Source organism: Candoia aspera, chromosome 10 (assembly GCF_035149785.1).
Source record: "Candoia aspera isolate rCanAsp1 chromosome 10, rCanAsp1.hap2, whole genome shotgun sequence".
Classification (NCBI taxonomy): domain Eukaryota; kingdom Metazoa; phylum Chordata; class Lepidosauria; order Squamata; family Boidae; genus Candoia; species Candoia aspera.
Window position 1 is genome coordinate 18,597,778 of NC_086162.1, and position 23,976 is coordinate 18,621,753.

Below are 23,976 nucleotides of genomic sequence, written 5' to 3' on the forward strand. Positions count from 1 at the left end.
AGCTGCTAGCAAATGTTAGTGCTGCATAAGAGTTGTCCTCTATTGTGGGGGGATAGCATAGTCAACTTCCTTTTCATTGACCTGGTCAGCCAGTCCTTAGTCTATCCACTAGGCTGCAAACAGAACTCTTGAGGGCAGCTGTTCTTTGGAGTTAATCCAGCAAGGAACATACCCCTCTGCACTGAGTAACTACTATGCAGGAGATGCTTTTCTACCAAATGCTTAATCTGGTTACCATATGCACTCATTTTCTGTGTTGCACAAGATGTTGAATGATAAATTTATGAAATGAACTGAGTTTGCAGAAAACTAACCAAACTTAGCAGGTGGTGTGTCAATGCAGCCACTAGTTACTGACTTGGTAAAGCCTGTGGTGAATACAGCTCATGCATCCTGCAAGTAAACACAATACATTGCCTGAGAAGGGGAACATCTAACCATGTCTTAACCCATATAATCCCCCAGTTCATCAAATGAGTCATTCTTTCCTCCATGAAGAAGACCTCAAAATAGCATTTCTGGGGGTGGGGGCAGTGTTCCCCCAACTATGAATCATTTTTGAATGTAGGCAGTTGTATGTTTGGGTGGATATAACTATGAAAGGCAGCATATATCTAACATAACAAATAGATAAATAAATGTCCTGCGGGTTACCAAAGGAACTGATCTTTCTCTGTGTCCAGTGGGCAAGAGAGCCATGAGTATCCTTCCTGGCCCAGGAAATCACCACTGTATTGACCACTCTGCCATATTTGCTCCAGTGCTGATACCACCAAAAAGAGGTTCTTTCTAACAAGATTTGGAGATGACCTCAGATTGAACAAGTGAAAAATCCAAAAGTAGAGTTACTTTAAAGAAGCCTCCCTGCTGCCCCCCTCCCCGTGCTATTTTTTTTAATGTTTGTTGGGCTTTCTTCCTTAGCAGGCACAGTAGCATCTCTTCTGATAATGTTCCCACCCAAGGGCTAAATCTGGAATTGAGTAGAAGCCTAGAAAGTCAAAGAAGTTACTCCCTTGCACACAGTTTACCTGGACACTTTAATCTCATCGCTTCAACTTGCCAGAGGGATCTGCTACCAACAAGTTTCCAGAGAAATACTTTTTGATGAACAAGTTCCAGGAAACAGACAGAAGCTTGAATGATAATATTTCATATAGGTTTTTTTTCCTTCCTGATGCATTTCATTTACATATTTTAAGGTTGCACATAATATTTACACCACTTTCCAGCCATCTTTAATCTCATGTGTGGTCTAAACAAACTATCACTGCCAGAATCCCAAGGATCATCAACTTCCAAAGGAGATCTGGTGACTGGTCTGAACCTTCTGTTTCAAAAATGATAATTATCTTCACATGTGTATTAGAACAAAAGAAGTCCCATCAATATCTGAAAGATATTCACTTCTGTATCATTTTGAGGGAAGGAAGAAATTAATCTCACTTCTTAAAACAGAAAAAAGAAACCCTACAGTTATCAGTGATCAGCAATTTCACTTCACATCACTTGCAGAGTGAGATAAAATTAATTAGCTTCACCCGCAGGGGAAAAAAGACATGACACTCTTAACTGGCTGAAAAGGTCCTGATTTAATTTATAGTGATATAATCAACGGGTACAAGCACCTTACAGAAGAAGGAAGGATGTTTTTGGGGAGCTCCTTCAGCCTTCTGGTGAGCAATAATCTCATTACTATCTGAAATGATCAAACAATTTGCTAATTTGCATGCATCTTATCTGTGTACCAAAATGCTGCGTTCAAAAGCCTCCAATCTGTTTCACCCAATTGCTTTATCAGCCTTTGACGAGCTAAGGGAAAAGTGTGCAGTCTCTACAGTAGGATACTTGAAGTTCTGCAGCCTCCAGAGATGACAAGGCTGAACTTCTGACCCTTGGGAGGAGGTGAATTCCAGCTTAAGCATTCCTTAAAACCCCTGACATTCCCCCAGTTGGTCTGATGTTTCTTATTTTAAGGGGCTCCTTTTATTACATTAAAAAAAAACTGGGCTGAAAATGCTGATCCCATCCATTCTAGAGATATCATGATGTTACCAGTCATGCTTCCTATGGCCCCAAACCATGGCTACTCAGACAACAACAAAAAGGGTAATACGTAGGCTAAAGTTTCTAAGATGGGGTGATCCAATATGCATATTGTCACCTGATGGGACCTCAGAGGTGTGCCCTCTCGGTGGCCACCCCAGCCCTTTGGAAGAGCCTCCCTCCCACCTGAGGTCCGAGGGATCCCTACTCTTTGTAGCCTTCTAGGGGGGCCATGAAGACCTGGCTCTTCCCCCAAGCATTAGGCTAGGATGAGGGTTGAGCTGTGAAGATGTTTGGCCTGGCACCTAGGGGAAAGGGTACCTTTGTTTTTAACTATGTTTTTTGGATAGTTGTAAACCACCTAGAGTCATTGTATGAGATAGGTGGCCATATAAGTCCAATCAATCAATCAACTACATATGACCCTTCTGATGGTTTTGTGTATCTACTAATAGAGCACAGCCTTCCCCATCTAATCCCATAAGCATGGGAACCATGCTTTCATTCCCCAAGGGGATCCACCAATTTGAAGAATTTTACCTCTGTTTCTGTCTCTGCTGGTTATGACCAATGAAAGAGTTCAAATCCAAATTGGTCCATGTGGAACCTTACAGCAAAGAAGCTAAGAAGAAGTGTAGATCCGTTTATGGAGGCTATTTTGCTCTACTCTGAGTATTGAGTTCCCTGTCTGACATGAAGAGGCAAGTGTGACCACCTCTTCTTTACTCTTATTAAATGCAGAAAGGAGAAAAGAGAGCAAAACCCTTACCACCCTTTTAAACTTATTGATTATTTGGAGTTTAACAACATTACAGTGTCTTCCAAGCTCTGAATGCAACCAGATTCAACCAGCTTCCAAACTCATTAATTCCTTGATTTTGTTTCTCCCCTACCATGCTGGCTGAATTTCCCAGAGCTCAAATCAATATTAAAAGTAGAATTGAGAGAATGCCCCCATTGAACATCAAATTGAAAATCTTCTACTTATATATAATTGCATTCAATAAAGTACACACTGTTGATTTGTCCTGTCTGATGGCTGATGAAAGGAGGGAAAGAGCTTTGCAATGGCATAGTCAAGGGAAAGGCTCAAGGACATTTTTCAAAGAAGGAGTGATGGACATCTCTCAGAACAATGGATGGATTCTCTTTCCTCCGGGAAATGAATGAATTGATAAACAGCAGCAAAATGTGAAAAAAATTGAAAGAAGAGGAAAACAGTTCACTTGAGGATGGAGACTTCTTTCCTTCTCTTTGATAGGGTTTCATCTGAAAGTTAAGGATGCCATTAAATTAAACTTCATTCCTGGTGCTTCAGGTAACATCTATGCTGTTTTCTGGGCAAGAACATGGAAGTGATTTGCTATTGTTTTCTTCTAGGTTGCCTTTTTAACTTCCCAATTTAGTTTATAGCCCTGGGATTCTCTCCTGGTCTCCCACCCAGATGCTCACTAGATCCATTCTTGATTAGCTTCCAAGCCCAGACAGGATTGGTCAGGGCTGCTACCACTGTTGCTGCCTCTCACAAAACTACTTCCACTTTCAAATCAAAATAATATTTCTTTGCAAGATTGTTTGCATTCCTAGCAGAAAACCAGGGATTGAAAACTTCTAGTTGAAATACACTTTTGAGTGCATTTTCTTAACATAATATCAGACCTTTTATCCTAAGTTGGAACTATGCAACTATTTTTGGGCCCAGGGCGTGGTGTGCTAAATTACTACCTACTATGATTGCATTCCTTTTTTTTGGGAAGGAGAAAATAGGAACCAGAATCTCCAGTTCTAATGTTCTTCTCTTCTCACTTTGCCTAATTGGTCATATTTTGTATGCAGCCAAGTCAATGTTCCAACACTGTCCATCGGGGGCCTGAGTTCACTAATACCAAATATTAAGGAAAAAGGTTGATTGATTGATTATGCGCCATCAGGTTGGTGTTGACCTTTAGCAATCACATTGATAGACCTTCTCCAGGATGAAAAGAAAAAGAAGGGTCAAGTAAATTTTATAGAAGAAATTTGCAGAAGAAATTCCTTTCTTTCACTTCCTTGTGGTAGGCGAAGCTTAGATGATCATCTGCCTATACATTGCAACAGCAGGGCATCCCAGATCAAGTTGTCATGGTGACTTCATTTCTTGTCATCACTGTCCTTCCAGTAACAATCATAAGACAAATGCCCACTTCTTGGTCTCCTGGCCCATCTGCTTCTTTGAGAAATAGCTGGTCTATTTTGTGCCATTTTGTTTACCTTTCCTGGATCCAATGCCTGGGACAAAGCTTGCTGCAAAGATTTCCTCCAACCAACTCCTGAAATGGGTCAAGAACATTCCTCTTGGACATAGTGTAGTTCCACTTCCCATTGGAATTCCCTCCCCCCCTTTTTTTTTGACAAAAGGAGTCATGAAAAAATCAAGAAAAGGGAGGTACAACCTTGCATCTTGCCTTTCTTCCACCACAGATTCCATAGTTTGAGGCCTTTTCTGCTGGATTATTTGGAACAGAATATTTGCAGTGTGATTGATCATGTGTAACTAGGCTGACCATATTTCCTTGAGACAAAAACGGAACATTGGGATGGCAAAACGGGGCAGGGCTGGGTGACGGGCTGGATTGGCAGGCAGGAACTTCTCTGGTTTTCTCGGGCTGGGAATCTTCGGATTCCTTCTTTTGCGAGAAGCAAGGCTGGGCTGGAGATTCTAGTGAACGGTTGTCCCCGACAAGCCGTTCCTCCTCTGGATGTGCTTTTACACTCTTTTCTTCCTGCCATTTCAAGGCAGGAGCCAATCAGCTGGCCCTTTGATCACTGCCTATCAGCTGATCCTGTTTTTTTCTTTTTAGGTTTCCCACCAGGTTCAGCTCTGCAGCTTTTTCCCCGCAGTTTCTGCTGAGCTCCCCCTCCTTCCACTGAAAGTCAGACTGCATTCTGACAGGTTCGCGGGAACTTTCAAATTTTTAAGTAAGGTTTTTAAGAAAATGGGACAAAATGGACATTTATATTAAAATGACGGGACGGTCTGGAAATGTTAAAAAACCCGGGACTGTCCCATTCAAAACAGGACGCATGGTCAGCTTAGGTGTAACACATTTTGTTGTTTTTGATGATGATAGACGAGGCGGCAGCGGCGGCAGGAGCAGCAGTTGGAGTCAGCTAGTCATTGGTTTTATGTTCAACTGCCAGTAGGTGGAACCAGAAACATTTGAAAAGACAAGGAGAATCCAGTAAGATTGTTGTTTTTTGGAGGAAAAAGATTCCACCCATCTGATATCTTGGAATAAAGTAATTTATCTTGTCATTCAGATTTGCAGCAGTGGTGGATCCTTTGCCATGGACTGATTTGTTTGGTTAGCTCTCCTTACAAGAATGTGCAAGACAGCTTCCATTAGCCTCCATGGTGCTCTGTTAGCCCCCCCCCCCCATCCTCACCTGGTACCTGCCAGTGCCCCAAAGGTCCTCCCAAGTATTGTAAATGCTAGAAAAGGCTGTCAGAGTAGTCAAGAGAAAGCCATACAAATGTCTATCTAGCCAGCAGAAATAGAGGTTGGCTACTAGAAATTGTTATTTGGGTGTGTTCATAACTGTGTCTATAACTGTGTAATTACATATCTTGGTAGGAATTGCCCCACCAGGCATTAGAAGGAGTGTGGCACAAGGCGTGGAATATGCAAAATCAACAACTGAAGCAAGCAAGCAAACAAACATTTAAGCAGTGATAGATGGATGCAGATATGATTGGAGCAGGTGGGTCTTACACCTTCTTCTCTTATGCAGTTTTCTTTTGCACCAGAATCTGAAGAAGTGGGTAATAAGGCGAATAAGTACAGAAGGAATCTGAATTCCTTAAAACTGTTTTTATTCCCAAAGTTGAATGTGGGGTAGGGGGAGGAGGAAATTCGTTGCCTCTGAAGGACCCCAGGAAAGATGTTGAGGAAGTGACCTGGAAATATCACGGAGTCCATCTCTCCCAGTTTAAAGAAATCCCACAGGATTCATTCCCTCACAATGTCTTCCTTTTGGATTTCATGGACATATGAGAACCCCGAGGAACTTCAGACTGCACAAAGATGTTGCTACCACAAGACTGGATGGTTAGACACACCCCTCAGCTGACACACCACTACAAAAGGGCAAGAATTGCCCACTCCATCCATGGAAATGTCATCAAAATTCTCTTCACCTTTGAAAGAACGTTGAGTTGGGGAAAAAAAACCTGTCCTCAAAGTGAAAGCAACAGCAGAGAAAATTTCAGTGGAAAGGCTGTGAAATGAGAGCATCCCCAATTCTACAGAAGATGAAAAACGCTCTGAGAGGCACTCCTTGGCATGAGGCTATCAGTGGGCATCTGCCCCGCCTCTTCTCTCAGCTAAGAATTTGTTTCCCGTTTGAATATATACACACACAGACAGACACACACTGTATATCCCTCGTTCAACAGTCTCTTGCTCACTGCATTCCAGCATCCAAGTGCAGGCAAACCTGTCTGCTGGTTGGACAGAGGAGGTTCAAAGGAGCTTCTCCTCTGCTGGAAGGGCAGAAAGGTGGTGAACTCACCTGAGGTGGGAAAAAACCTGTTTCTTCATCAGAAAGAAAGAGAAACAACCAGACAGCCAGAACGAGGCTCAGCTGACAAGGTGAGGAAGGCAGGCAGGCAGGAAGGCCCTCCAGTTATTAATTTTGTGATGTTTTTAAAGAATTTGATCAGGAGATTTGAAGAACTCCATGGTCAGATAGATAGGTTGCATCCTGATATGTGAAAGGCTGGTAGATTTATCATAGGAGAGGTTTTTGTGGGTTGGAATACAGTTTTTAAGATACATGGAGATCCACTGCTGGCATCATACCAAAATGAGAAGATACTTTAAACATATAAATATCTTGGATGTATCTTGCGGTTAACATCTTGATGTGTCTTATAATATCTTGTGGTTAAAGCCCCCCGTGAATTACATAAATTTAAATTTAAATTAAGAACTTTTTAACATCTCCATCTAGGATTTTATATTATTTGTATTTGTATTTATATTTATATTTATGAATACTGTTTTTATTGTATTTTAACCTGCATTTATTTGAGTTTGATTGTAAACTGCCCAGAGTCGCTCTTTGAGTGAGATGGGTGGTGATAAAATTTGAAATATAAAATAAAATAAATACTTGGTTAAATAGAAGCAGGAATGTATTTGGGAATATATGTGAAAAGGAAACAGATGTGAGTCAGTTCTGGGATGATAGAGTATAGGAGGGGGGAGGTTAAACTTCTCACATCATGACCCTGATTAAAATGTCCTCACTGTCGAGCTTGAAATATTATGAACACTTGGCAGGATGGATATTATGTCTGTGCCTTTGTCTGTCTGCCCAAGCACGTATGGAGAGACACATTTATGCCTATGCTTTAGAGAAAATGAACATGAACAGAAAATGTGATTAAAGTGCCTCAGACTGGGGAGAAGCAGGCTGAAATGCTTATTCTGCCACTTTGTTTATTTATTTATTTGCTTGTTTGTTTTCCAAATTTTATCACTGCCCATCTCCCCTGAAAAGGGGGACTCTGGGTGGTTTACAATAAAATTAACATCAAAACCATAAACATAGATAAATACAAATACAAATGGCCAAATATACATAAAAGATAAAAATAAGTATAAAATCCAAGAGGCGATAAGATTTGATTCAGTGAGGTGGGCTGTATGGTGCCAGCCACCCCCAGGAAGAACTATTCCCCTTCCCACCCCAGGTGAGGCAGCAGAGCCAGGTCTTCAAGTTCTTCTGGAAGGCTGGGAGGGAAGGGGCCGGCCTCACCTCCTGGGGCAGTGTTCCAGGGGGCGGGAGCCACTGCAGAGAAAGCCTGCCTCCTGGACCCCGCCAACCGAAATTCTCTTACCGATGGGGTCCATAGCATGTCCACTCTGCAAGATTGGCTGGGATGGGTCGATGTCATGGGCATGACACGGTCCCTCAGGTAACCTAACCCATTTAGCCTAACTCATCTCACCGCTGCTGTTGGGAAGATAAAAATTCCTTGGAGCAACAGCAGAAAAGAAAAAAAAGTGGGAGACTAGAAAGGGTTCCAATTGTCTACAGCAGATGTCTTATATTTTAGGGGTTGGGGCTCTATCATTCATGCTCACTGCATCTCGAGGAGATTTGAATAGGAAAATGATGCATGTGTGAATAAGAGGGGAACAATAAGCTCTCTCTCAGTAACAGTGCTCTGACAAAAAAACAAAACATAAACGAAACTTACCTCTTACAACTACTTGAAATGTCACAGGGATGGGAAAGCAATGGAGAGATCTGGCCATGGAAGTGAAGTCAAGCTTTTTGAGGACCAGTTGAAAATGTGGACAAAATTAACCTGAAGGACAGATGAAAAGAGAGATAAGGTTCATCTTCCATTTTGGGGGTGGGGGGGCTTTGAGTCAGTCTTGACTCCTGGAGACTGCCTGGACAAGTCCCTACAGTTTTCTTGGCAAGATTTGAGAAGTGGTTTGCATTGCCTCCTTCCTAGGGCAGAGAGAAAGTGACTGGCCCAAGGTCACCCAGCTGGCTTCATGCCTGAGGTGGGACTAGAACTCACCTTCTCCTGGTTTCTAGCCTGACACCTTAACCACTACACCAAACTGGCTCTCCATCTTCCATTAGCTGAAGGGAATATTCCAGTGCAGAAAATGGAACCAAGTGCTTGTTGTTTCTTCCAGGGAAGACTGGGGTCAATAGTTGGAGACCAGAAAAAAAAAGTCATTTTCAGCTAAGACATGAACTTTCTGAAGAAAACTAGGTGACTGTGGTCATCTGACATTTGAAGCTTGGTTAGTTTTAATTGAGTGTGTTTTATGGCTTAGCACATCCTGTGAATCCTAGCCGTTCAATGCACTGTAATGTGCAGATCCAGAAAATGGGTTAATTCTGTTACCAGAGTTGAGTATGTGTCTTGTGAACACAGCCACTGTTTCAATAGCAGGCTTTAAGGCAGCTGTATAGTGGATAGTCTGGGTTTACGCTCAAAGTCAGGTTGTATCCTGTTTCAATAGAGCTGTACTGCTATTGAATGTCTTTAGAGAACCAGGTGTGTAATTGTGGTTTAAAGTAGAACTCAGATTCATTTTAGGGTAAACAGCTATCTCCAGATTCGATAGGCATTTCCTCTCTACTTCAAGGTCCTGCTCAGTCAATTTTGTTAGAAAAGACAAATACATCTTTTCAAACACACAGCTCTCAGTGACTGTTTGCTTTTGTCTCCAGTCATGTGGCTTCAGCAGCAGCAGATTAGGTAGAAATTTATCAGTCGATATATTTCCTGGATGGGAGATAAGAAGACAAGAACAGTTTTGCTTGTTGAATTTCTCTGTGGAGGAGACACTATTGGGAAACAGTTAACAATAACTTTTCATGCAGAAAGTCTGTAATCCAATCTTTGTCACCTTCCAGTAAAAAAGAAGATGGTGAGGTGGCAGTGAGATGGAAGACTGGGACATTGCTAGCTGGCAGACTTCAAAAATATAGGATCTATGTTCTTTTTCTTTTTTATTAGGACACTGAGGACTAACTTCTTGAACCAGGTAGCTAAGAGCAGTGGAGGATGGTGGGCAGAAGCAAGATACATTGTAAGCCAAAAGATTGAGGCCTATGAGATCTAATAGAGTGTCCATAGTTGGATGAGCAGTGATCCACCTGGGAGTATATAATCCAGCCATTTCTGCCTCAGGAATGCAGAATTTATGCCCCTCTGGAGGTTCATGGAATAATCGAATCATACAGTTGGAAAGGACTTTAGAGGTCCTCTATCCAACTCTCTGCTCCGGGCAGATCCTCAAGAACATTTCTGACAGATGACCATCCCACCTGTCTTTGAAGACCTCCAGCAAAGGAGAACTCACCACTTCTTGTGGCAGTCTATTTAGGTGGCTGACAGCTTATGCAGTCAGAAAATTCCTCCTGAGGTCTAGCCTTAATCTGCTTCCTTGTAGTTTTAAACCTCATAGTTTTGACCCCACCCTCTGGGGCAATAGAGAATAAGTCTGCTGATTCTTCTGTGAGACAACCTTTTTCAGTATATGAAGACTGGTATTCTATCTCCAACAAGTTTTCTTTTCTGTAGGCTAGTCCTGCCAGGACCGGTTCCGGTCCCCTTTGGAGGGAATTAGATCTGCCATCACTTAGATTTTATTATATTTTATATGCATATTTATTGATATTATTCTGATTTTACTGTATTTTATACTGTTTTATTGTGAACCGCCCAGGGTCCCCCGAGTGGGAGAGATGGGCGGTAATAAAAATATGATAAACAAACAAACGAACAAACAAACATGCCCAGATCCATTAACCAATCCTTAAAGGATTTGGTTTCCAGGATGTTCATCAGCATAGTAACCCTCCTCTGAGTTTGTTTGTCACTGTCCTTTGTGAATTCTGGTGGCCAGAACCAGACAGACTATTTAAATAGGGTCAGACCAGAACCATTAATGCACCTCAAGAAAGCATTTGTTTGTTTAGCAGCTACATCACATTCCTAGCTCATGTTGAATTTGTCATTGACAAGGACACCTTGATCTTAGGTTGTAAGATGCCTCCTGCCAGTCATGACTAATTCTCAGAGATGACAAAAGGTATGAATATTCACAGTATATTTATAAGAAGCAGCAAGAGGATTAAAAAAAGAGAGCTTCAAGATAGTGGGACATCAACAGTGATCCCCTCTGTTGGGGACGGACACGGGCAGGTAACTGACAAAGGAATTACATGGAGGGGGTTGTCATGCTTCTAAAATTCTGATGAAATAGTGGAAAGTGGGTTTGTTCGTCTCCTTTATCCAACGTTAGGTAAAGGGTAAAGGTTTCCCTTGACATTAAGTCCAGTCGTGTCCGACTATAGGGGGCGGTGCTCATCTCCATTTCAAAGCCGAAGAGCTGGTGTTTGTCCGTAGACACTTCTGTGTTCATGTGGCCAGCATGACTAAACGGAACGCCGTTACTTGCCCACCTAAGCGGTACCTATTCATCTATCCACACTGGCATGTTTTTGAACTGCTAGGTTGGCAGGAGCTGGGACTAGCAATGGGAGCTCACCCCGTCACGTGGATTTGAACCGCCGACCTTCTGATCGGCAAGCTCAGCAGCTCAGCGGTTTAACCCGCAGTGCCACCGTGTCCCTTTTATCCAATGTTACTCTTCAGCAAAAGTTGGACCTGAAAGTGAGGTGCTTTTCCAAACGAACAGTCAGTGCTAGAGGGAAGAAACCACAACTTCCTTTTGCTTTTCTGTCGCATTCTGAGAAGTGATGCATTTCAGGCTCATACAGTTCAGTTCAGTTCAGTTCTGGTTTGGGGGTGTTTTTTTTTTGGAGGGGGGTTTCCCCCCAGTTTTTGCTTTTTCCTCCCAATTCCCAAGCTGCCTTTTGAGAACATCACATCCTCTCAGCCAAGCAATCTGGAGATCTTGAAAGCTTTTTCCTTGGTGAGGTCTTGAGTAGACCCCCCCCCAAAGTATTGCCCTGATACAAAACATGAAGTAGCTATAATTTCCTCCCACCCTACCTCATAGATACAGAACCAGGAAAATAAAAGTCACTCGGTCAGTTACAGCTGAATTGAATCTCTAGAGCAGCTGGTCTGCGCCTTCTGCCTCTGGAACAGCAGGTGAAAATGAAGGATGGCAGATTTAAAGAGCAGCTCTCTGACAGAAATCTAAAAACAGAGAGCGGCTGTGTACTCATGAACAACTTTACAAGCTGGGATGGAAAGTTAAAACTGGGCAAGGATACTCTATTACTAGTCTGTTTACATTCAGGCTCCTGGGTTTTCACCTCCTCCCCACGTGATTGTATTGAGTTTCTTTCCCGTGATTTATCACTTGGAGATACTAATGGATAAATGATTTTCTCACTGGGAAGGTAGCCCCACCTCCTTTGCCCACAGACTGTTTAGACCAAGGACAAACAGGATCCAGGGAAACAGAGAACCACTGGGAGAAGCTCATGAGGCCAACGGGAGTCAAAGAAATTGAGAAGGACTGGAAGTGAAATGAGAACAAAAGGTTGGTTCATGCTTTGGGATAGTGTTGCCAACCCATTCAAAGTGCCTTGCCCACATAGCACCTGCTCCCACTCCTTCTCATGCAAAAGGAAAGAAAGGACAGATTTCCATAACATTTGGGCATGCTGCTTTCTCTTGATAGATGCAAATTTAATAATAATGACTATAATCAGCCAATAGCTATGCAACTACCAATGCTGGAATTAGTGGTCCCTTGGGAGCGCTGCGGGTTAAACCGCTGAGCTGTCGATCGGAAGGTCGGCGGTTCGAAACCGCGCGGCGGGGTGAGCTCCCGTTGCTCGTCCCAGCTCCTGCACACCAAGCAGTTCGAAAACATGCAAATGTGAGTAGATTAATTGGTACCGCTTCGGCGGGAAGGTAACGGCGTTCCGTGAGTCATGCTGGCCACATGACCCGGAAGTGTCCTATGGACAACGCCGGCTCCAAGGCTTTGAAACGGAGATGAGCACCGCCCCCTAGAGTCGGACACGACTGGACTTTACGTCAAGGGAAACCTTTACCTTTACCTTTACCTGGGAGGGGTTGAGAATGTAATGGACAATAGTATACTTACTTCAAAATGCAGTAAATCAGTTCAGGTGTTTATGGATAGCTCTGGTGGAAAAGGAGTGTAGCAATCTGAAGAGGGTCACTCCTACCTTAAGGCAGAGTGAGGAGCTGGCCCCTGGTAGCAGGACATGTTGAACAATACTGCATGTGCTGTAAAACTCACCTGGATCCCCTAAGCCAGTGTTTCTCAATCTCAGTGACTTTAAGACATGTGGATTTCAGGTGCCAGAATTCCCCAGCAAGCATGCTGGCTGAGGAATTCTGGAAGTTGAAGTCCACAGGTCTTGAAATGTAATGGTATGTGACAATGACCTTGGGAGATAGGAGGAAGAGTTACAGACTAGGCAGCGGTGAAATAAGAGGCAGCTGAGCCTGCAGAAGGAATGGAGGTATGGCAAATATCTCAGAAGGGATCCTCCCTAGTTTCTTGGACTATAAAGGCAAAGGGGGAGAGATGTACTTGCAAGATTCTGTTAATGTAACCTTACAATAAAGATAGAACTAGTACTTCTGGGTGTGCTTCTTGGTCTGGACTACCTCACAAGGCTGAGATAAAGTTGCTGAGATCAAGAAACACTGCCCTAAGCCAATCTGCAGTTGTCCATCATCGAAGCGGAAGAAATTAATCTGGTTATTCTGCATATCAGAGGCGCACATTCTGACAGCCCACAGCCATATGTGATCCTTGAAAACTTTTGGTCCGACCTCCAAAAATTGCCACTAATCTGTGTTTTTCAGAAGATAGAAAGGAGTAATTGCTACATACATGTTTGAAAATGGAGATGTGAAAAATATTTAACTGAAATAATAGAAATGAAATCAAATGTAGGTTTGGGTCTAGTCTATTTTTTGGAATGTGACCACTACCATTCAGACAACTGGAAACTGGCAATTGACTACCAATTATAGGCACTCAACACCTGAGTATATAGAAAGAACCAAGCATTGTAAAGAGAATTCAAGTCAGTGAATGGGAGTCTAAAATTCTTACCCACATTTCTTCCTGGGCTTTGGAGTTTTAAGTCATCTCCTCTTATTTCTGGACTGGAGTCTGTGTAATGAAATTCCTGGATTTTGAAGAATCTGCATTAGAGTTTGTCACCATCCTTAATTCCTTCACGCCTTCTTCCTTCTCTGCATTTGTCTTTCACCAAATATGGCTGCAGGGAGGTTTACGAGTTTAAAATATAAAAATACAAAATATTATAGAGGAGACTTCAAATTTATGATATCTTCTTAGTTTTTTTTAAAATCTGAATCCAGAGGGCCACCAGTGAGAGACCTGAGTACAATAAATCCCAGGCAAGGAATTGCTGTTAAAAGGAACTAAGTCTTAGAGGGAGCAACTGGAAGGATGAGAGATCTTTGTGCGAGATCAGCCTTGGCAAAAAAGGGGACTAAAAATGGAAACATCAGCAAAATTTAAATAATAGCAAGGTGTACTGATAAAACAGTAAAAATGCATTGTTGATGCATCAGTACATATGGATTCTGTTTGTGTCGTGTTTCCTGGCTGCATGCAGGAGTAAAGTTTCATGTCAAAATAAGTCTGTTGCATTTATCTAGAATTTTTTGCACTGTTTTCTCAATGCATTTGTACACATTGGTAACCTAGGGAGGAATGAGTTCCAAATTATGAAACGGAGGAGGAAAAAGCTGAACCATGCAGCAAACATGTTATACAATGAAGATCACAAGTTCATCCCGGTAGGGCTGAGCAATGTCTCAAACCCTGAATTCTGCATCTAATAGGTGTTCCCATGCTCAACATGTCATATTAATGTATTTCTATTTTTCCTTTTTTATTTAAAATATGCTTATATTTTTCCATTTTAAAGCTCTCTACAGGGCAGAGAGCACCAGCTTGCCAATAAGAACAGAACTGAGAATTGTATCTACCACGATTATTAGTTTTGTGCGAGGTGTAAAGTTGATTTAGGCATTGAATTCCATGGATTCAGGTTGGTTGCCTGTTGTGTGCCCTCTTGATAGCTTGGACTACAGTTCTCACTAGTTCCAGCTGGCATGGTCTGTGGTAACAGTAAGATGTTTTGTGTATCTCCTTCTTGGCAGGGAGGGAAAAAGCAGAATAGAGGGAGGAATGAGAAGTTCCTTATCATTGGTGGTATGGGGAAGTCTCTCTTTAAAAAGGAGTGGGTATGGCATTGCTTGTTTCAAATGTGACAAGCCAGCTCTGCTCAGTTTGGGGTACCCTTGTGCTCATTCTGCTGAATGGGGTCCTGGATATCTGGCTCCGAGTCCTACCTTCAAGGCCTCTTTCTAAATACTGAAGGACATTTGGATCCACGAATCTGTGGGACACAACTTGGCTAGCCTCCAAATTAGAAGGCAGTCTCCCAGCTAGGCAGGTTCTTTGCAATAATATTTGCTGCCTAGCATGTCTCTAAATATTTGCCTTGGTTAACCATCTGATAGTATATTGCCACCCCTCCCACAAAGAGTCTTCTCTGTCCCCTGTGCCTCTCATTTTCTTCCATGCGAGACCTTTTTTCTTCTTCAAGTAACTGCCTGGATTTCAAACTAGTTGAAACCAAGGTTTGAATACAGAGGTCAGGAAGAGGACGACAGATATAATCTTAATATTTCTCTCTTCTACTCATGCCAAGAATGCAAACATGTTGTCCAAATAAATAGGACATTGTCCACTATCCTCAAGATCCACAAACTTGCACAGACATAGATTCCAAGCTGGCTTAACAAGCCACAGCTGGCTGATGAGCTTCGGCCTGCAGAGCTAGACTGGCTGACTTATATAGACCACAAGATAAAGGACTTTTCTCCATAACACTAAATCATACGATGTGCAACCAAGTCCATTCTAATCTTGTATGTTCTTTCTGAAGTAAATAAAGCTACTCAATGAGTTTGCCTCTAGCAACAAGAAGGTAATTTTTTTCATTGCCTTTCCTGTTTTGTGCCTAGACATTCCACCAGGAAGTAAGATGTACTGCATGCTGGTCAGCTGTAGCAGTTCATGAACATTAAAAAAAAATATTCTGCAATGCATACATAGGGTGATTTGCAAGACTCTTCTTGCCAATTCTCTAGGCAAAAACATGACTCTATTACATTTAACGATATTGGCATAAAGGGGCTACAGGTAATCCTCGCTTAATGACCACAATTTGGCTTGGAATTTCAGTTGCTAAGTGAATTGGTCATTAAGCAAATCTGACCTGATTTTACAACCTTTTTTGTGGAAGTCATTAAGCAAATCACTGTGGGTCTTAAGCAAATCACATGGTCATTAAGCAAATCATGCAGTTCCCCATTGATTTTGCTTGCCAGAAGCCATCCGGAAAAGTAAAAAAATGGCGATCATGTGTCCACGGGATCCTGCACTGGTCATAAATGTGAACCGATTGCCAAGTGCCCAGATTGTGATCGTGTGACCACGGGGATGCTGTGACGGTCATAAATGTGAGGACCGGCCACAGGTTGTTTTTTTCAGCACCATCATCAGTCTGAACTGTCACTAAACTAATGGTTCTTAAATGAGGACTACCTATACTTGCTTTTTGGACAAGTCTTTCTCAACCTAAGCTTACTCACCCAGTTGTTATAAGGATAAAAGAGTGTGCAAAACCATACAGAGTGGGGGAAGGGTGGGATATAAAGCCGTAATGGAGAAATAAATTGCAAGCCATAAAAGCTATCATTTCAGCCATTTGGATGGTAGGAGTGGTGGTGGTGAACAATGCAACCTCTATCACAGCAAGACTGTAGCTCAGCATGAAATAATAATTGCTTTGTATGTATAAGATACAACACTCGGTCTCTGAGCATTCTAGGAAGGGCTGAAATCCTGCCCAGCTACTACCCATCAGCTGAAATAGCGCTGAAGTTAATGGATCAGGATCTGACTTGGTTTATGGAAAATCCTTGTATTTCTAACCATATCACTGCTGCCAAATAAACAGATAGATATTGTAAGGGCACACATGCCATATAAGAAATAGAAAAGATGGTTCAAAATCCCCAATAACAACAGGCACGAATAGCAGATCCCTCCATTTCTAAGTGCTCTGAAAGAGGCCCTTGGTTTTAAAAGTATAGGGTGCTGACAGGGGACACAAGTCATTTGTAGGTCCTTTCTCACAGTTCCTTAGCCATTACCTAGTTGCTTGCTTCCCTTACTACTATTTTCCAACGCACTTGCTTTTACATTTATTCCGCGAATAGCTCTGCTTTGTCCTTTTGCCCGTGATTAGCCCCTCATTTTCATATCGCAGTACAGACCTTTTCCCCCTTCTCTATCCTTTCCCTGCTGCTTCTTCCAATAAGAAGCAGAGAAATAACTTCCAAATAACTGATGAGGAAGTAAAGCTAAACAAATAGAGATAAATAAATATACAGGGCAGCTATCTACATTCCAGCCAAGGCTTCACCACTAATGGGCTGGGACACAACCCTCTCAAATGGAAGAAATAGTGAACTTACCTCAGTACCTCGGAAGGGTGTTCCTATATATTAAATCCACAGCAGTAGCATTTCTGCAGATATAAACTGAATCTCCTCCTCCCCCCAGATTAGTTGTTATGTCCAGGGATTTAATAGCATATTAATTAAAATTTATTTATTTATTTGGTAAATTTATGTGAGAGCCAGCTTGATGTAGTGGTTAAGGCACCAGGCTAGAAACCAGGAGACCATGAATTCTAGTCCTGCCTTAGGTGCAAAGCCAGCTGGGTGACTTTGGGCCAGTCACTCTCTCTCGGTCCTAAGAAGAACGCAATGGCAAGCCACTTCTGAAATCTTGCCAAGAAAAGTGCAGGGACTTGTCAACACTGACTTGAAGGCACCCCTCCCCCACCAAAATTTCACATATGTGACTCTGAGCAGCATACAAAATTAAAAACATAAAACAATAGAACAAAATAACCCCCAAATAACCGCAAGAATAATTAAAAACATTAAAACAATATAAACGCTATTAAAACAATAAAAGAAAAACATAATCTGTGAGAGAGCACAATCAGTCACTAACAGTACAGCCATTTTGCAGGCTCCACACCACCACTACCAGATCCCCAGGTGAGATGGCAAAGCCATGTCTTCAGGCCCTTCTGGAAGTCCAAAACAAGATCAGTGCCAGTCTGACCTCAGGGGGAATGATATTCCAGAGGGTGGGTGCCATGGCAGAAAAGGCTCTCCTCCTGGGTCCCGTCAGATGACATCCCTTTGTGGACGGGACCCGCAACATGCCCTTCCTGCTGGACCTGATGGGATGGGCAGATGTGATTGAGAAAAGGTGGCCCCTCAAATAACCTGGCTCCATATATAGTGTATATAAATATCGTAGAGCAGAACAATGAATTGAAATTTTGTTGGTTTGATTGATCTTGAGGGAACTGATAAACTGGAGCAAGTCCAGAGAAGAGCTACCAGGATGGTGAAAGGAATAGAAACCAAATCCTATGAAGAACGGTGAAAAGACCTATAGCAGGTACGTTTAGCTGGCAGAAGAGAGGTTGAGAGGGGACAGGATAGCTGTCTTCAAATATTTGAAGGGCTGACACATTGTAGAAGGGTTGGATGGATTCTCACTTGCTCCAGAGGGGAAGACTAGAATGAATGGGATGAAACTTAAAGGATATGGATATAGATTAGATATTAGGAAGTTACCATATAGAGTAGATCTCTCACATTTTGCTTTCTGTTTCTGGCAGTGGGAGAGGGAAAACAGGGACAGGGCCTGTGATGATATGATATGGTGGATGGTGGATGTGTGCCAGTTTTATCAGAACCTCAACATTGTATATCCTCTTAAATGGTCATTTTACTGCATTGTGTTGTTACTTTCTTCACTGTCCAGATTTCCTTCTGATAGATAGGTGGCCATATAAAGTATGTAAACATGTAGGATAAAAATTATGCACAATTAGGTATTATTTGTTTAAAAGAATATACAATGCTGAGATTCTGATAAAACTGGCATCTATCTACCATCTACCCATGCCAGATCTATGAACATCCTGACCCCAGTGTCTAGTGGAAAAGCCAGGTCTTCATCGATTTTCTGAAGGCCAACAGGGTCAGGGCCAGCTGTATCTCTGTTCCCACTTATCACAACTTATGGAGATCTGCATACAATGTCAGCTAATATACATAGATTTTATCATCAGTTTCCAGAGAATGATGTTGTATTTTGTGATGGAATTTATCCAGTGTGAGTCTTTTTCAGCATAACTTGTGTCCATATAAACTCATGCACTCTCATAGACATTAATCCCTAATCACAATGACACAAAAGTGATAAAAGGTGCATCATGACACCTTTGCAACATGACATTGCTGCACTGTTCCCCTCCTGCAAACGCTTATACACTTTTTGCTCTATGTTAATGTAACTTTCTTCTTTTGTTCACATTTTCTTTAAAACAAACAAACAAACAAACTATATATTGTTTTCCAGACATACTTTTTTGGTTTGTGTGTATGTTTTAAAAGGAAGTGAAATCCAGGCTTAGTCATACGAAAGACTGGACTGGACCCATTGATGGTTTTCACATAACATGTTTAGCAAGGACAGTTAAAGACCTAGCTTCTATATTTGCCCAACATTCTGTCCTTAGGTTTTTTTTTTTATGGTTTAGCATGTTGTGTGAAGTCGGGCCATTTGATTAGATCATGGTGGAATGAGTACTGAAAGCCCTGAAAATGAGACCATTCAGCTGCCTGGCTAAGTCAGCCAGGGAAATCAGGGAGCAAATTAGTCAGGACTGACTTAAATCATATCAGTTTCACTTGGTCTGGTCTAAAAGTCAGTGTGTTGTTATGGCGAAGGTGGTTAAGCAATAACTAAGTTCCCACAACGCACTGAACCATGTGCTACCGTAACTCATAGGTTATTTGAACCCCACTGATGTTAACCTTATCTCAACTTTGATCTGCTAAAACATAGTCTCCTCTACTGTGCTTTTGCTAACAGGCAAACTAGCAACTTTCCTCATTTATTTCCTGATGCAAATAAACTGTAATGTGTGTGTGTGGGGGGGGGCATACACCACAGTTACAACAAACCTTCCATTTTGCCTATATACCAATCTGTTGTTTCTTTTCTAGAGATTCAAATGATGACTCTTTTAGCATACAGTGCTTTTGTCCTTGCTGTCTACATATTTACCTTCGTGACTGGTCTTCCCTCCAACCTTCTGGCTCTCTACTCATTCCTGGCCAAGGCACGCAAGAAACTAGCTCCTATCGACATCTTTCTGCTCAACCTGACTATATCTGATATCATCCTTCTGCTCGTCCTGCCCATTAAGATGTTGGAGGCATCTTCCAACATGAGCTGGCCTCTTCCACTTGAACTTTGCCCTCTCACCGGCTTCTGCTATTTCAGCAGCATCTACAACAGCACTCAATTCCTGATGGCTATCAGCGTGGAGCGCTACCTGGGTGTTGCTTATCCAATCAAGTACAAGATGAAACGTCGGCCAGCCTACGCTATAGCTGCCAGCATCTTCTTTTGGTTGATGGCTTGTTCCCGGTGCAGCGTTGTGTATTTTGTCCAATATGCAATACCCATGAACAAAACAGAGCTTGCCCAATCTAACATTTCCATATGCTACGATGAGTTCACTCCTGAACAGCTCCGCATACTCCTCCCTGTCCGGCTGGAACTCTGTGTGACACTTTTTATCCTCCCTTTCCTGATCACCCTCTTCTGCTACATCTACCTGATCCATATCTTGACTTCCTTACCTAACATCCACACCAACCGGAAGCAACGGGCTGTGGGCCTGGCTTTGGTAACTTTACTTAACTTTGCCATCTGCTTTGCTCCGTACAACATCTCCCATATTGTGGGCTTCATTCAAAACCAGAGTCCTTCTTGGAGAATCTTTTCTTTGTTGCCAAGCACCCTCAATGCCTCCTTGGATCCAATCATCTTCTATTTCTCCTCTTCCACTGTCCGACGGACTTACATTGATTGCTTTAATACCATTGGCTGCAAGCTTCAGGCCTTCATGCCTGGTGGTTATCAGATTTGTTTGCCCTGCCATGGGGCTGAAGTAGGGAACAGTGGGGTTGACAGGTCATCTGTTTCTAACTTGGCAAAGGTATCATCTGAAAGGATTGGAAGGGGTTGATATTTCTCTAAAGTCTCTGAACATATTTCAAGTTTGGGGATTAATGAAGTGGTCCATGTGGGGAAATGAAGGCTCTTTTGTGATTATGCTTTAGAGGTCTTCATTGTTTCCACAAGATTTCAGCCTACATCCCATGGAAGATCTGCATGGAGTATTTTCACAGCTGAGAGGACACTCTGTATGTTTAGCCATAAGTGCAGTAAATAAAGCATTTTGGCTTGGAGCCAAAGATGTACAGTTCAGACTTTGGAAGTAGCCTCTTTACATGGTTTAAAGCACTTCCTTTCCCACCAGCCAGATAAAGAACAGGTGAGAAATGCCTTCCATCCTGGGAGAACCATTTCAACCACCAATTGTCCCATTGGTCTCAAGTGGAATATTGGCCTGTGTTTTACCATTGGCATCTCAACAGCTTGGCTTTCATTGGTTACAGTGATCATGGCAACATAACTGACAGCTCCCAAGAAGCATCTAAGATATTCTACAGACCAGCTGATTGACTCAGAAGATCAGCAGCACACAGAAAAGGGCTCAAGCCATTTCACTAACAATGCTGGGCTCTTCGCTTTTAGAGGTATAGTGGGAAACTCAAAAGACCCATTTTCTGAGCCAATGAAGAATATGGCATTTACTATAATTGAATGTTGGCTCATTATCTTTCAGATATATTGCACAAACATACATTTTCCAAGCAATTAATGTGATAATAGATTTTCATAGCAAAACAAGGCAATACACAACCCATTGTCTTTCCTGCAGAATTAATACAGAAGATATTTTATTGCAAGGTTTCAATACATTCTCAAACAAATATTTGATATCATACTGTTTATGATGACGGGCTGCTTGTTCTAAGCCCAGAAACATTTATAGAGGTTTCTTTATCCTGCCTGCCTTAAACAAATTATACTGGGTAATTTGTCCCAGGGCGAGTATGATAGCCACCTGCTGCCAGTGACATTTATGGACTCCACATATTTCCGGAGCTTAGTCTATGACAACAGATAGAATGCTTTTATTATGGGCTGTTTGTCCATATTTTGTGGGTTAGTTCTTCCAGGTAACAAAAGCTGGTTAAAGAATAGTCCATTGCCCTTGAATTACATATGGGTTCTATGTTGGCTTCAAGGCTACATCAGGGGAAACTTCACATTTCTAACTCTCTGTAAAGCATAATTTTTTAGTCAGCAGTTACCCATACATTTAAAACTGCTTTGCTAAACCTGTTTTCCACTTAAAACAAGGTGACTTGAATATCCATTGTTATAATGTAATGGTTCAGTTTTGTACAGTAGTCTAAATCTGTTTTTTTTCAACATTGCAATGCACCCTCAATTTTCTTTTTGTAAATTCAACAGAGAGAGAGAGAGAGAGGGAGGAAAATCTACCTTTACTGTCATTTATAACTTGCCCAGAGTTTAACAAGCAGTTTTCCATAGTATGCAGAATGTGTATAAAAATTCTTCTTCTTTCCCCACTTCCATACAAAAAAGGGCATGTATCTGAGATACTTTTAAACATAACTACCCCAAACAGATCCTTCTTCTTTGTATGCAACATTCTAAAATATATTCTTTTTCATCTTTTGAGGTGCAACTGCTGGGCTGAAAAAGCAGAACTAAAGCCAGACGATGGCTATTCAGCCTTGGCATGAAGTCCTCTAGAAACTTGACTTCACTGTCATCTTCCCATCAAAAAATTATTTACCCTCAGGACATTTTGCTCTTATTACTCAATAGCATTAAATACAGATGCTGAGTCTGTCAAGAATGCAAAGTAGCCCAGGTTTCTTAAGGCTAATTGATGTCCTCCATTCTTCTATAAAACATGAACAAGCCATTGCCTACCCATAATAAAGCCTCATCTGGAAGTAGGAACAAATGACAGGACTAAGTCCTGTCGTTAGACAGCAGTGTACTTCTTGGGCACAGGGGGTGTGCCAGAAGTTGAACATGCAAGATTTTCCTTGGAAATCATTTGGGAGCCCTTTCCCTTCCACCAAGGGAATGATGGTCTAGCTCAGAGTTTCTCAACCAGGGTTCCGTGGCACCCTAGGGTTCTGTGAGAGGTCACTTAGGGGTTCCCTGGGCGATCACAATTTATTTAAGAAATTATTTCAAGTTTGGGCAACTTCACAGTAAAGAGGTAAGTTTCATTCTTTATTTTTAGTTTAAGAACATGGTTAATGCCTATATCCAGGCCTACCCATGAAACGAATATAATGATTTTGTAACTTCTGGCGTATCTTTGAGCCTGAATGTGCAGGGGTTCCCCAAGGCCTGAAACATATTTCAAGGGTACCTCCAGGGTCAAAAGGCTAAGAAAGGCTGGTCTAGCTTCTTGCTATAGGTAACCTAATTTTAGTTGTTAATTAAGGCTGCTGGCCTTCAGCCCCTGCATCTGACAATAGCACAGACTGAACAACTAAACACAAGTTGCTTTTTTTAAAAAAAAGTTTAAAAATCGCTATAAAATAAAGATGACAGAATGGTATATGAATGATAGATTGAAAGCAATGATAGAAATGAAGCATATGAAAACAGCAGAAAACCAGATTGTTGCATTTGAAAAATTATTGGCAAGAAAGTTACTAGCAGTCTCCAAGTTAAAGGTAAAGGTGAAGGTTTCCCTTGACATTAAGTCCAGTTGTGTCCGACTCTAGGGGGCGATGCTCATCTCTGTTTCAAAGCCGAAGAGCCGGCGTTTGTCCGTAGACACTTCCGTGGTCATGTGGCCGGCATGACTAAACAGAATGCCGTTACCTGCCTGCCAAAGTGGTACCTATTAATCTACTGACATTTGCTTGTTTTCGAACTGCTAGGATGGCAGGAGCTGGGACTAGCAACGGGCACTCACCCCGTCACGCGGATTCAAACCGCCGACCTTCTGATCAGCAAGCTCAGCAGCTCAGCGGTTTAACCCGCAGCGCCACCACGTCCCTCTAAGTTACCTGATTAAATTGATCTCAGTCTCTAAGTTTGTTGTTTATTCGTTTAGTTGCTTCCGACTCTTCGTGACTTCATGGACCAGCCCACGCCAGAGCTTCCTGTCGGTCATCAACACCCCCAGCTCCCCCAGGGACGAGTCCGTCACCTCTAGAATATCATCCATCCACCTTGCCCTTGGTCGGCCCCTCTTCCTTTTGCCTTCCACTCTCCCGAGCATCAGCATCTTCTCCAGGGTGTCCTGTCTTCTCATTATGTGGCCAAA

General features: G+C 42.2%; 1 protein-coding gene across 1 annotated transcript; it reads left to right on the plus strand.

Annotated features, from left to right (window-relative positions):
• The first annotated feature begins 19,746 nt into the window (after nt 1-19,746).
• On the plus strand, nt 19,747-21,519 carry LOC134503135 (free fatty acid receptor 2-like). The gene has a single exon (XM_063311783.1). It carries the CDS (start codon nt 19,747-19,749, stop codon nt 20,764-20,766), a length of 1,020 nt encoding a protein of 339 aa, XP_063167853.1. The 3' UTR covers nt 20,767-21,519.
• Nucleotides 21,520-23,976: the final 2,457 nt, after the last annotated feature.

Bases quoted from the DNA above. Each gene is read 5' to 3' on its own strand.
- LOC134503135 (XM_063311783.1), top strand. From the start codon at position 19,747: ATGACTCTTTTAGCATACAGTGCTTTTGTCCTTGCTGTCTACATATTT.